Source organism: Emys orbicularis, chromosome 9 (assembly GCF_028017835.1).
Source record: "Emys orbicularis isolate rEmyOrb1 chromosome 9, rEmyOrb1.hap1, whole genome shotgun sequence".
Taxonomy (NCBI): Eukaryota; Metazoa; Chordata; order Testudines; family Emydidae; genus Emys; species Emys orbicularis.
Genome location: NC_088691.1, coordinates 92,157,318 through 92,172,693, shown reverse-complemented (window position 1 = coordinate 92,172,693; position 15,376 = coordinate 92,157,318). Strand labels below are relative to the sequence as shown.

General features: G+C 47.4%; 1 protein-coding gene across 1 annotated transcript in view; it reads right to left on the bottom strand.

Annotated features, from left to right (window-relative positions):
• Nucleotides 1-15,376, bottom strand: part of FNDC3B (fibronectin type III domain containing 3B) — a 388,134-nt gene that overhangs the window by 181,499 nt on the left and 191,259 nt on the right. Inside the window, exon 4 of the mRNA XM_065410392.1 lies at nt 14,724-14,800. Within this exon, the coding sequence (XP_065266464.1) occupies nt 14,724-14,800 (77 nt within the window). The remainder of the gene's footprint in view (nt 1-14,723; nt 14,801-15,376) is intronic.

Genomic DNA, 15,376 nt, shown 5'->3' with positions numbered 1-15,376 from the left:
TTAACCTGGTGCTTTTCCATTGAGAAGGAGGGAGTGGGAACCCAAAGAGGGACAAAGGATTCCCGCCTTATGCAAAAGATATATAAGTCGGTAGAACAGAACAAAGTGCGGCAGCCATCATGAGAAATCCCGTAGTTACCACCTGAGCTGGAACAAGGGCTGTACCCAGACTAGGAAGGCGTCCAGTCTGTGAAAGAAACTTACTGAAACGTCTCTCAGGGTGAGATTTTATCTGTACTCAGTTGTATTACTGTATTAGGCTTAGATTTGCGTGTTCTATTTTATTTTACTTGGTAATTCACTTTGTTCTGTCTATTACTACTTGGAACCACTTAGATCCTATTTTCTGTATTTAATGAAATCACTTTTTACTTATTAATTAACCCAGAGTATGTATTAATACCTTCGGGTGGGGGGGGCAAACAGCTGTGCATATCTCTCTATCAGTGTTACAGAGGGCGAACAATTTATGAGTTTATCCAGTATAAGCCTTATACAGGGTAAAACGGATTTATTTGGGGTTTGGACCCCATTAGGAGTTGGGAATCTGAGTGTTAAAGACAGGAACACTTCTCTCAAGTTGCTTTCAGTTAAGTCTGCAGCTTTGGGGCACATGGTTCAGACCCTGGGTCTGTGTTGGAGCAGACTGGTGTGTCTGGCTCAGCAAGACAGGGTGCTGGATTCCCAGGCTGGCAGGGAAAGCAGGGGCAGAAATAGTCTTAGCACATCAGTTGGCAGTTCCCAAGGGGGTTTCTGTGATCCAACCCGTCACACCTGTCTCACATCCAGCGTGTGGAGGTGGCGCTCCTCACTGGACACATGGGGCTTAGGGCAGAGGATCGGCAGGAAAATGTCCTGACCCATGTGGTAGGCAGAGACCACCTTCGGGAGGAATGAAGGATGTGGGCGGAGCTGAACCTTATTTTTATGGAACACCATGTACGGGGGCTCAGAGGTCTGGGCCCTGAATTCCGAGACCCGTCTAGCAGACGTGATCACCAACAGGAAGGCTACCTTCCACGAGAGGTGCGACCAGGAGCACGTAGCTAACGGCTCAAAGGGGGGACCCATCAACTGGGCCAGCACCAAGTTCAGGTCCTACTGTGGGACTGGGGGCCTAACATACGGGAAGAGACAATCCAATCCCTTAAGAAATTGGCCAGTCATAGTATGGGAGAATACCGTGTGCCCCTGCACTGGCGGGTGGAAGGCCGATATGGCTGCCAAGTGGACCTTGACGTACGAGGGCACCAGGTCTTGGTCTCTAAGGTGAAGGAGGTAGTCTAAAATAGGATGGATCAGGGCAGCCATGGGGGAAACGCCCCACTCAGCCGCCCACTGGGAAAACCGAGACCACTTTGCCAAGTAGGCTCGACACATGGAGGGTAGCCTGCTTTCCAAGAGGACGTGCTGAACCCCTTCCGAGCACATCCTTTCCTCCCGGCCTAACCACTGAGCAGCCACGCCGTGAGATGGAGTGCCGCTAGGTTGGGGTGGACGAGGCGGCCCTGGTCCTGGGAGAGCAGGTCCAGGCGGGACGGCAACGGCCACGGCAGGCCAACCGCCAGGTTCGTGAGGGTCCCGTACCAATGTTGCCTGGGCCACACCGGGGCGATCAGGAGGACCTGGGCCCTGTCCATCTTTATCTGTTCCAGGACCTTGCTGATCAGCGGGATCGGGGGGAGGGCATAGAGAAGCTGGCCTGACCAGGAGAGGAGGAAGGCATCGGAGATAGCGCCCACTCCCAGCCCCCCCGAGCAGAACCGGGGACACCGGCGGTTCTGCCGAGTCACGAACAGATCCACCTGGGGAGTACCCCACTCCTGGAAAAGTCTATGCACCACCTCTGGATATAGAGACCACTTGTGCTGAGAGGAGAAGTCTCGGCTCAGGTGATCCTCCCGCGAGTTCCGGGCGCCCGGTAGGTGATAGGCCTGTAGGCAAATGCCGTGGCCTATACAAAAGTTCTCCAGTCTGAGGGCTTCCTGGCAGAGGAGCGAGCCCCCCCTTGCCTGTTGATGTAAAACATCGAGGCCATGTTGTCTGTGAGAACCATGACCACCCTGACCTACAGTGCAAGCGGAAGGCCATGCACGCCAGCCGGACTGCCCTGAGCTCCTTGACATTTAAATGCAGGGCAAGGTCCTGTGCGGACCACAGACCTTGGGTCTGAACGTCTCCAACATGGGCTCCCCACCCTAGGTCTAATGCATCGGACACCAGCTCCACCGACGGGGACCTGCCCCTGAACAGGACCCCATGGAGCATGTTCTCCGGGGAGGGCCACCATTGTAGGGAGGCGATCACCGGCTCGGGTACAGTGAGGACCTTGTCCATTCTGTCTCTGGCCTGGGAGAACACCGAGGCCAACCAGAGCTGGAGGGGCCTCATTCTGAGTCGGGCGTGGTGAACCACATATGTGCACGCTGACATGTGACCCAGGAGCTGGAGACATGCTCTGGCTGTCGTCATGGGAAACCTTGTGACCGTGTCGATGAGCCTCAGGGGCTCAAACCTGTCTGGTGGGAGGGAGGCCCTGGCCAATGTCGCGTCCAGGACTGCTCCGATAAATTCTATGCACTGTACTGGGACTAACATGGAGTTGGTGTCATTCACCAACAGACCCAGGGTGGCGCACGTGGACAGGAGGAGCACCACGTGATCCCGCACCTGCAACCGAGAGCTGCCCTTGACCAGCCAGTTGTCCAGGTAGGGGAAGATCTGGACCCCACGAGTCTGAGGTAGGCTGCCACCACAGATATGCACTTTGTGAATACCCTGGGGCAGTGGACAGGCCAAACGGGAAGACCGTAAATTGGTAGTGCTCCTGCCCAACTGTGAAACGGAGGAAGCGCCTGTGCCCCTTGAATATATGAATGTGGAAGTACGCGTCCTGCAGGTCGAGGGCGGCGTACCAGTCCCCGTGATCCAGGGAGGGGATGATAGAGGCCAGAGAGACCATGCGAAACTTGACCTTTACCATGTACTGGTTCAGGCCTCGCCTGAGCCCCCCTTTGGCCTTCGGGATAAGGAAATAGCGGGAGTAGTACTCCTTGTGTTTGAACTCCGCTGGCACCACTTCCACCGCTCCTAAGCCAAGAAGCCGCCCCACCTCCTGCTCTAGCAGAGCCTCATGAGAGGGGTCCCCAAGGAGGGACGGGGGCGGAGGGTGGTTGGGCAGGGTAGAGGTAAACTGGAGGGTGTAGCCCCGGGAGACGGTGTTGAGGACCCAACGGTCCGAAGTCAGCCGTGACCACTCTGGAAGGAAGGCACACAACCGGCTGGAGAAGGGAAGCTTTATTGCAGGTGGATCCCTGGTGTGAACTGGTAGGTCGCCCCTGAGCGTTCCATCAAAACTGACGCTTCCCTGCCTGTTTGCCCTTGGAAGACCCAGGCTGGGGGACAGACTGGGACTGCCTCTGCGGACGTTTCTTATAGTCCCGTGACTTTTTATAAGGGGGCTCGTATTTAGAGTGGGTGGCCTGGGTGGGAGCCTGCTGAGGCTTAAACTTATGTCTAGCTGGAGCCGGAACACAGAGGCCAAATGTCTTAAGCGTAGTGTGGGAATCTTTCAGGCTGTGCAGCTTCACGTCCGTCTGTTCCACAAACAGGGCCTTGCCATCAAACGGGAGGTCCTGCGAGGAGCTTTGCGCCTCACTGGACGGCCAAGACAGCAGGAGCCACGACGCCCTCCTCATGGACACCACGGGGGCCATGGATTTTGCAGCTGTATTCGCAGCATCCGACGCTGCCTGCAGGGTTGCCCTGGCAGCCGCTGTACCCTCCTCCACCGGAGCTTTGAACTCCTTCCTGTCACACTCCTGGAGGGAGTCGTCAAATTTGGGTAGAGAGCCCCACAAATTGAACTCATACCGGCTCAGGAGAGCCTGATGGTTCACCACCCTTAACTGGAAACTCAAGGATGAATAAACCTTTCTCCCAAATAAGTCCAGCCTCCTTGAGTCTTTATTTTTCAGAGTAGGGGCTGGTTGGCCCTGCCTCTCCTGGTGGTTGACCGACTCCACCACCAGGAGTTGGGAGCAAGGTGGGTGTACAGGTATTCATGCCCCTTGGTGGGCACAAAGTACTTCCGCTCTGCCCTCTTAGAGATGGGGGGCAAGGAAGCCGGGGTTTGCCACAAGGCGTTTGAAATCGTTGCCACCCCTTTGTGGACTGGGAGGGCCACCCTGCCCAGTACCGAGGTCGATAGGACATTGAAGAGGGAGTCCAAGGGTTCCTCCACCTCCTTGGCCTGAAGGTTGAGGCTTGATGTCACCCTTTTTAATAGTCCCTGGTGGGCTTTAGAGTCCTCCTGTGGGACAGAGGGAGAAGGGGCCATAATCGCCTCATCAGGGGAGGGTGAGGAGGCGGGCGCGGTACTCTGCGTACACACCGGTACTGGAGGTCCCACCAGTTGGTCGCCCTCCGGGCACGGCACCAAAGATGCACATCCCACCGACTCTTTCCTGGAAGGCTGGGAAAGGGAGGCCGACAGCCATTCCAAGGCTCCGGCCACTGAGTGAGGCCCCACCAGGGGCTGCGTCGGGGGCCATGGGGCCCATTGGTACCATGGTGCCAGCCACAGAGCCCAGTGCCACTGTACCTGCTATGGCACCGGAGGAGCAGGCTGTTCAGCCTGACTGGCCTGTCCCATCGATTGACAACTACGAAGGAAGGCCGGGCTGGCGTATGGGCTGGCGTACGACCTGCCACTGTCCCTGGACCGGGAGGAGCGGTGGCATTGGGAACGGTGCCGACCACAAGACCGTGATGCCGACGTGGAAGAACGGTACCGCTGGTAGCAGCTGCTCCTCGAGCGGCTCTGGAGGGCGGATCTGCAACGGTCAGGCACCAGTGATTGACGCCCGGGATTGTGGGAGCGGTGCCGTGGCAGAGTCCTGGAGCAAGACAACGAACGGGAAACGCGTTGACACCCGTATCGCAACGGGTTACAGTAGCCTCTCGGATACGAGGACCTCCGGTGACATCTGTCTTGGTCTCGATGGGGCCCGCTCCTCGAGGCGGAGCGGAGCCTGGAACCCCTGTCAGTCGGAACCCAGCCAGACAACCCGATGGGGGTTGACGGTGACCGGTGTGGACTATGCATGGGACGGTCGCTGAGCGGCGAACGGCATCGGGAACATTCCCTCAACCGCAAACAGAACCAAGCAGGAGGCGACTGCAGAGATCCAAGCTTTGGCTTGCCTCTGGACCGGGGAGCCAACGGTCGCGGTGCCCCGATACCGGCAGGGATATAACGTCCCGGGCGCCTCCGGTGTGGAGAGCATCTGGACTTCTGGAGAAGCCTGCTCCGAATGGGCTGGGCTACTCTGCTCAACCTGAGTCAGAGGCCTGGAGGCCGACGGAGACCGAGGACTGCCCAACGTGGGTCTAGACTCTCCCCCGGTCTTGCTCCGGTGCCGCCGTGGCAAAGACCTCTTCTTAGCCGTCTTGGTGTACCCCGCGGATGGAGAGCAGTGCTGACTGGTAGAAGGCACCGAGGGGTTGCCGCGCACCGACGCCGCGGTACCTGGTGCTGACTTGGAGCGGCGCACTGGAGTTGGGGTCAACGCCGACTCCATCAGAATGGCTCGGAGCCAAATGTCCATTTCTTTCTTGGTCCGAGGCTTGAAAGATCTGCAAATCTTGCAGCGATCGCTGAGACGGGCTTCTCTCAGACAGCGTAAACAGTCCGTATGCGGGTCACTCACTGGCATCGGCCGCCTACAACTGTTGCATGACTTAAAGCCCGGGGCACGGAACATGCCCCGACCCGGGCGCACTAGACTAAACTAACACTAATCTAACTACTTCAACTATGGGTACTACTACGACGAATGAACAAGAGTTCTAGAGGAAAGCTGCAGACACGCTGGGCAGAGCAGTTCTGATGCACCTTCACTGCCGGCAAGAAGGAACTGAGCATGGGGGGAGCACGCAACGCCCCTTATACTGCGCCATGGAGGCGCCACTCTAGGGGTTGCTAGGGGCGCTCACCTACAGGTACTGCTAAGGGAAAAACTTCCGGCACCGGTGTACGTGGCGAGCATGCACACCTATTGTGGAATACCCATTGATGTCATCATTAAATCACTGTGACAATGCCAGTTCTATCAAATTGTGGTTGTTAATCTATTCTGAAAACATAACTGCTCTGTATGCTCATCACTGCTTTTGCCCCCACTAAACTAAATATCTTAACCAATTAACAAAATGCAAAGATGTTAATTCTAGACATAAACTTTCATGTTCTCCTACAGAAAAAATTGAAAAAGTAGCTGAAACCTACGTTAAGTACAGATATTGCACAAACTTTTTAAAAGGAATTTAATATAGCTCACATATATTGTATTATGTCCATGCAAAGGACTGAATCTTAGTTGTATAGAGCTTGTTTTATATCTTCATTCAAAGTATACTTTAACTTAAACACCACAAAATAAATGATACTTCAGAAAGTATTAGTGGAACAATAATTGATACATCAACGTGGTTAATTTCTGATGCACAGCAAGAAGGTGCTGATTGTGCAATACTTTATGATGGGGGTTAAACAGTCTGGTTTTTAATGGTTATTTTGGGCATTTCATAAACCCATTTGCAAATCAGTTCATATATCAATTTTTAGCAAGGAAAAAGTACTGAGTAATGAGCTAGTCTCCAAGAAACTGGGTGCCTTAACATTTTTATTTATTCACTTTGATTTAGCAGAAGTATTATCCAAGCTCACACCAGTCCTGACAATTTCAATGCCAGATTCTTGGCATCCATCACTTAAAAACACTCACTATTAAACCTAGATGTCTAGTTTAGCTAGTAGACAGTAGGAATATGCACACTGGCTTCAATGACATGAAAAATCATTACGGCGCTTAAGAAATAATTACTGTATATGGGGTTGATATTTATGAATTAAGGATTACTCTACAACATTTACTGTAAGGATATTTGCAACCTGGCAAATCTGCCTTACACAGAGAGTTAAGAAAATTAATCTGTTTAGCTTATCAAAGAGAAAGTTAAAAGGTGACTCAATCACAGTGTGTTCGTACATGAAGAGAAGAGTTGTTATAGTAGAGGACTCTTCAATCTAGCAGGCAAAAACATAAAAGATCCAATGGCTGGAAGCTGAAGCTAGACAATTTGACTGAAAATAAGGTGCACTTTTTTTTTTAAGTGAAGGTATCTAGCTGTTGGAACAACACACCTAGGGATGTGATATATTTTCCATTACTTGAAATTTTTAAATCAAGATTGGATGTCTTTCTAGAAGATACACTTAGCTCCATCAAAAGTTACGGGTTTCATGCAGAAATTACTGGGTGAAAATGTAAGGCTTGTATTATTCAGAAGGTCACACTAGATGATTATAATGGTCCCCTTTGGGACTTAAAAAAAATCTGTGAATGTATGCATACTGTGTGTCATATGAGTACAAAAGAATTGCACAGCACGGAGAGACAAAAATCAGAAAGCTTAAGGCACAAAATAAGTTACGACTCCCATGGGACATAAATTGCAATAATAAGAGGTTCTATAGATTAATTAGAAATAAGAAAAAGACCAAGGAAAGTGTAGGTCTATTACTTAAGAGAGAACAAGAGCAAATAATGGATGACACAGAGAAGGCTGAACTATTTAATGCCTTTTTTGCTTTAGTAAGTTAATTGTGACCAGGTGCTTAACTCAATTAATATTAACAAGGAGGATCTTGGGCCAAAATAAGGAAGTTGTGGAATGCCTGTCATTGAAGTTTTTTAAGAACAAGCTAGAGAAAAACCTGTCAAAGATGATCTAGTTATACTTAATCATGCCTCCACGTGGAGGGGTGGGAGGGTGGAGTATTGGACTACCAGACCTGCTGTGGTCCCTTCCAGCCCTACTTTTCTATGATTCTATTTCAATTAGGCATGTGATTTTTTTTAAAAACAGATATACACCTCTAGCCCGATATAATGCGACCTGATATAACACGAAGCAGTGCTCCAGGGGGGCGGGGCTGCGCACTCCGGTGGATCAAAGCAAGTTCAATATAACACAGTTTCACCTATAACGCGGTAAGATTTTTTGGCTCCCGAGGACAGCGTTATATCGAGGTAGAGGTGTAGCTATAGCAGTGTGGACAGTTATACCAAACCTATTTCGCTTTCCGAACCAGAAGAAGTTATATCGGTATACAGAAACTGTGTTAACACTTGAGGGGAGAAGTTCCCACAGATGGACACTCAAAATTTTTTAATTTGGTTTGCGCACCATTCCTATGCAATGTTTTGAGACATTACCAATGTCTTAATATGATGACACAAACCAATTATTTAATGAAGATCCTGCAAATAGAACTATGTACTGTATTGAACCAAATGTCAGAAATACACCCAGAAAGCTACAGATTAGAGGAGAACTGTAGTGTGCAATCTCCTCAAAATATATGACATTTACAATGCAGCTCTTTATGAATGGAGCAGAAGAAAGGTACATTTCTTTGAGAGGATTGGAAAGAGCATGTTGGGGGAGACAATCTGTGTCTGTTAGCACACACTCCCCTGATCCCTTCATTCCCTCCTCTCATGAGAAACATTACAGAAAGGTCCTGACACGGATAATCTTGGGTTGTGCCTCTCCATCCCAGACTGGCCTGAAAACTGATTCATATTAATGATGCTTCTCTGTGTTTATACAAAACATGTGTATGGACTGAATTTGCCTACTTTTGTGTGTCAACAGTGTGCCCTTGTTGCCAAGAAGGCTGACGGCATATTGGGCTGTATTAGCAGGAGCATTGCCAGCAGATCGAGGGAAGATTATTCCCCTCTATTTGGCACGGGTGAGGCCACATCTGGAGTATTGTGTCCAGTTTTGGACAGAAAGGATGTGGAGAAATTGGAGAGACTCTAGCAGAGGGCAACGAAAATGATTAGGGGTCAGGAGCACAGGACTTATGAGGAGAGGCTGAAGGAACCGGGCTTATTTAGTCTGCAGAAGAGAAGAGTGAGGGGGGATTTGATAGCAACCTTCAACTACCTGAAGGGGGGTTCCAAAGAGGATGGAGCTCGGCTGTTCTCAGTGGTGGCAGATGACAGAACAAGGAGCAATGGTCTCAAGTTGCAGTGGGGGAGTGTAGCGGGGTGAAAACCCACTCAAGCCCTGAAGGGGTTGGAAAAGCCCTGCAGAGGGCTGGGGCTGTGAAAGGGAGCAGAACCCTGGCTGATTGGGGGAAGTGGCTGCAGCTGGGGCCACGCCCCAAACCAGGCAACTGGGCCTTATAAGAAGGCCAGGGAAGCCGGAGGAAAAAGTCTCTCTCTGACTGGAGAGGGAGACAGGTCTGGCTGCTTGGGAACTCACCCAGGGGACCTAGAGTGAGGCAGGGCTGGGGAAAGGCCTTAGGAGCTGGGAAGCCCTAGGCCAGCAACTCCTCAGGCTGCAGGGCCTAGTTCTAGGCCCACCTAGGTATTGGGCTTGCAGAGGGGCAGCCTGAGGGTGGGTAAAGGCACCCAGTCCAAACCCAACCTTGCCTATGATGAGTGGCTGATACTGCAGTCTGCCCCAGGGCGTGGGGCTAGACGATGACTGGCAGTAGCCTTATACTGAGGCCAGGTGGGAATAGTGGGTGGGGGTTCCCCAGGGAGGGGAGACCCTAAGACTGAGGGGTTACTGCCAGGGGGCAGCACCCCAGGTACAAGGGCACCGGGGTCCTGGCAGGGACACGGGGCCACAGGTAAGGCAGATCACCAGCCTGCAGAGGATGCTCCGGAGCTGGAACAAGCCAATTCCCGGAAGTAAGCAGCAGGAGGCACCGCAGGGGTGAGTCTGCGCCTCTACAGGGAGGTCTAGGTTGGATATTAGGAAAAACTATTTCATTAGGAGGGTGGTGAAGCCCTGGAATGGGTTACCTAGGGAGGTGGTGGAATCTCCATCCTTAGAAGTTTTAAAGGCCTGGCTTGACAAAGTCCTGGGTGGGATGATTTAGTTGGGGTTGGTCCTGCTTTGAGCTGCGGGTTGGACTAGATGACCCCCTGAGGTCTCTTCCAACCCTAATCTTCTATGATTGTGTGTGTGGTTTTCTTGAAGACTATGAAGACATAACAAAGCCATAAAAATATTCTAGAAGATTAACAGATTCCAGCAGCTACATTAACTGTGAGCAACTCTTTCCACTCAAATTAAAAGTGACAGAATTTATTACATCTTCTGCCAACTGGTTCAAGAAATATTAACAACATTGTATTTAAACTAGCAAAGACAGGAAATTTCAGGCAACTGACCATGGCTCTGATTCAGGAAAGGATCCCTATTCTGGAAAGCACTTAAGCACATGCTATGCTATCGATCCCATTTGATTTGCTGCTATAAGGGATTATTTAAGTTTAAGTTTGTGAAGTTAATTAAAACACTCATATCAGTTGCTGCTGTCTAGGATAGGCTCTCAAAGGGAAGGACACACACACAAAATTTAAATTATGCAATCCATAAAAAATTGCAACACATCAGCAAAGTAACTTGATTATAATTACCTCAACCCTTTAATACAGAGTCAAACATAATCTTATCCTACTCTAATGCTTCCTTTTCTATCCCTCTTGTTGCTTTACTGCCTCAATCAGAATTGCATATATTTCTTTGCATCTTTTATGAATTAAATTTAACACAAACTACGGTACACTTAGTCTGAATATCAGGTTCTATAGAGGCACCAGCTTGTCAGTCATTGTTGACCTCCTTAGGATATGTATGTGGAGAAAGCAGAAAGTTGTGAAGAAACTGGGTAAGGATTAATAAAGCAAGAGGCTGAAACAGAGACACGATAGGGATGAGCTATATACACACACACAACCATAAAAGGGGAAGAGAGCACTTACTGTGAGAAAAATAATATTGTGTGCACTTCGACAGTGTTTTTCATCTTTAGATCCTGAAGTGCTTTACAAAGGTGGATAAATGTCATTGTAATATTACAGAGGGGGGTAATGGAGGCTGTGAGTCACACACCAAGCATCAGAGGAAACCAGGAATAGAACCTACATCCCCTGACTTCCATTTACCCAACAGCTTCCCCATCACAAAGAAGTTGGCTAGCTGAGAAGAAAAGGAACCTGGTTCATGTCCTATAGTACAAAGTGACTGGCTGTACTGTTCCTTGCTTAAAAAAATAACAATCACCAAACATGGGTGATGAGAGCTGTTGGTGCATGTTTCCTTCCATTATTTTCCTGGATTTCTTCCTCCCCAGGAACATTCTCTTGACTTTTATAACAGAGACAAACCCCTCTTCCTAATCAAGACTACTCACGTAGTCCTTGAAGTCTGTAAATAGACTCCAACTGTTTTACTGTTCATTGCCAATAGACTTGGTCTTGTAGGGCATAGAGAGACATCCTGCCAGCTCCCTTTTACCGAACGTTTTTGCAATGCTGCAGAGGTAATGAAGCATCATTTTAATCCTGGGTTGCAGTCACTGGATGGCAAATGTAATGTTCAAGGCTAATACACTCAGCTCCAAAAGCTTGGCATAACAAGTTGGAAAAAAGTTTTCATGGCTCTCTCTTAATAGACACGGTTATTTCTCCGCAGGGTTATTGCCTGAGTCTGAGATGTACACTTTGAGGGCAGACAAAACCAAAATAAAATGTATTTTTTATTCACATCTTTTGGAGTCCCGCTTATTTGCTTTACATCCTTGCCCAGGCTCTGCCAAAAGAGACAGAACACAATTCAAATTATCATGCAATAAACCCTATTAAATACCAACATAACAGAGCAAAGGCAACAGCGAACAACACACACACAGCTAGTACATCATCATCATCAATCAACCAATTTGACTGCTACGTTCTTTCAACTATTATTTAGCGTGAAGTCATCTGTCAGGCAAAATATTCATTTTCCACATGACAGAAAGGACATTCTGAGGCTTGTAAAAATTAGTATATAGTTTCCCCTAAAACTTTGCCATATGCATTTCCAGCTGCTTTTCTTAGAAAGAAAATATCTTTTAGAAGGTACTTAAAAGGCTTCTTTGGTGTAGATTATTATTGGTGGTCTGCAGAAATGCTTGTGAGTTGAAGAAGTGGCACTGGGTTCAGAAACAAGTACAATCTGTGGATTATTACTGCCAAAGGCAAATTTTGGGAGATACCTCAGTAATATGCTGCCATTTGTCTTGGTAGAGCCTGAACCAAGATGAGAGAAAAGGAGTTTAGTACTAAAAGATTTTAAAAAGAGGAGAAAACAAATTCAAAGAGAAAATAAGCAAATCTGTTTTCTTTTTTAATAAAACCATTTAAATTATTATAATCTTGTATTTTTTCCAGTACTGTCCACCAGTGCTCAGAGCAGATTTTATATTTTATTCACTAAACAACAAGATTTTGAAAGGAACAAATGGCAGTTAGGTACCCAAGGTATTTTTATAACACTTAAAATGCACTAAGAAAGAAATTAAAAATATATATATGTTACTTCAAAAAAATAATATAAATACCCACATCTCCAAACAATGCCCTTAGAAAAACGATGAGTTCTGCAGTGTGCCCTAAATATTAACAACTTTGGGCTCTGTTGGACCAAATGAAAAGGACAGGCAAGGTCCAGAGTCAAAACTCCCTCATGGAAAAAGCCCTGTCTCCAGCTCCCACCCACTGAAAACAAAGGACTGATCCCAACTACAACAGTATCACAATGGGAAAGAGGTGACCTCTCAGGTAGTCAGGTCTCAAATCAGTTACCCCTTTTCATTCCACTTGGAAGCCAATCAGAAGCCAGAGTGGACTATGGAGTATCAGTGTAACGTATTCTCTGTATGACGCTCAGTGGCCAACAATATTCAGCATCAGCTTCAGCTCATGAATGGTTTAAGGAGTATCATCACTTTTATGCATACTCTATGAGATAATCTCAAGGTGACTAGGGTTCGGTTGCATGAAGCAAGGTCATTTCTCAGGGTGCAGAAAAGAAAACAAAATCAATGGCTCTTAGCCACAGCTGCTACCTGAACGTTCAAGAGCAGCCAGGATTTAATAAGATCCCCAAACGGAGAGCCTGCATAACAAAGAACAGATGCATTCTCAAAGGTTATGATATTGCACATGGATTCATACGCATCAACACACTCTCGCCCACACAGAGGTCAGCACTTATTTAAGCCTTTACAGCAGGGGTGGCCAACCTCTGGCTCCGGAGCCACATGCGGCTCTTCAGAGGTTAATATGTGGCTCCTTACACAGGCGCCAACTCTGGGGCTGGAGCTACAGGCGCCAACTTTCCAATGTGCTACAGGGTGCTCACTGCTCAACCCCTGGCTTTGCCCCAGCCCCACTCCACTCCTTCCCCCAAGGCCCCCGCCCCTTCCCCTGAGTCTGCTGTGCCCTTGCTCCTCCTCCTCCCTTCCCCCAGCCTCCTGCACACCACAAAACAGCTGATCGCAGTGGGCAGGAGGCGCAGGGATGGAAGGTTAGGTGCTGCTGGCGGGTGGAAGACACAGGGGGCGGGGGGAGCTGAAGGGGGGCTGCTGATGTGTTACTGTGGCTCTTTGGCAATGCACATTGGTAAATTCTGGCTCCTTTTCAGGCTCAGGTTGGCCACCCCTGCTTTACAGCATTGGTGCTTGCATCAGAACCTCCAACAAACCCAGAAGGCCCAAGGAATTGGGAGGAAGCTAGAACTCTGCCATAGAAAAGCATATTGGACTATCTGCTAGGCCCTTAGACCAGCCTACAATCGAGTCTTTCAAGAGGTCTTTCAAATACATATGGCTATTATAGATTCCATTTAAACTCAACCCACACATTGTTTACTGGAGGGAAAAAAAGACAGAATCCAGTCTATTCCTATTAAAAATACAAAAAAGATTTGATATTAAAAGAATTAAAGATTTTCTTTGGTTATTTAAAATGTCAGATAATTTAAAATATTTAAAAATTAAATGTATGTGTACACGTCAGTGGGACTTTTACCTGACAAAGTCATAGGAGTCATTGAAATGGCCATAGGATCAGGTTTATTGTATCACAACCAGAGTCAGGCTACCTTGCCCAACCTCTTTACTTGAAAACTCATACAAGTTTGCAGAAAACGCAAAGAAAACAGATTTTTAATAATCTTATGTGGATGTCTTATATGGAATAACAATTACTGTTTTTAAGAGACCAAGCAGATATATCCTAAAAGAGGACATTTTTCTTAACACATTTGCCTTTTTTTTTTTTTTGCCTTTTTCATAAATTAAAAAATAGGAGACAATTCACAGCCTTTTAAAAAACAATATGTGTTGGTTATTCTACATTATTTCCTGCTGTGATGACAATGATGAGCAATAGTGCCTTTTGCAGGCAGTATAAATGCACTGGGTTCTTCTCCCCACTTCTCTCTTGGCTCGTACACTACCTAACTGATTAACTGAAACTTGTTGGATAGGAGATATTTTGAGGAGTTTATTCTCTACTCAGTGTGTATGTGTAGCTTTTATTACTAGAATATAGGTAAAGATGGTATTTTACTATTTTGTATATATACACAATTGTAAAGGGGGAAGAAGAGCATTGCTTTACCTACTGCGGAGATGGTGAAATGGGGTGAAAATGCATTATACATTTGCCAGCATAACTACACTTTCCAACAGGAAGCGAAGAACATCCTAGCCAGACTTTTGAGAATCAGGGCTATTGCCCTCATATGCAAATGTACACCTTAAAAATCAAAATTAGATTTATGTTGCTGAAGAAACATACCTGTGAGATATAACCTGGAGGCACATGTATAGGGGGAATGGATCCATTGGGTGACATCATGGGAACCTCTGCCGGTCCTAGTTGGAAAAAAGAATAAAAGATTTTTTTATTTTTTTTTAAAACACAATTAAGCTCACATAAATTGTGCTGACAATCATCACCAGTTAGAAACTTGTAACAACTGAAATTGAACAGTTCAAATAACTTCCAGTGTCTGGCTAATTTCTCTTGGGCCAATACACTTGGGCCATTGCCATATAGCTTTTAAAAAATACTTTTTTTATTATTATTAAATGAATGTTTTCAGTTATAAAAGAACTAAAAATGCAGCTCTTATGTTGTTATCCACACAGCAAAGATGATATAGGTAAGCAGTAATGTGAACTCCCCTTCCATAGGCCACAATTCCTATACATCACTAACCTGAATGAATTTTCCTCTTTTAGAGATCTAAGGAAATTGGGACTGCACGTTCTAGACAGCTCCCGAGTAAAGCCTCCAATTATACCAAATTTCACATATGTGAAAGAGTCTTTTCAAGAGCACACTAGGACCAAACTCTTTATCTCAGCAATTCAGACTAACCTTGGAATGTGACTTATGTAAGCAAGAGGCTTATAGGTTCCACTCAGAAACCCAGCCCCAGATGTACT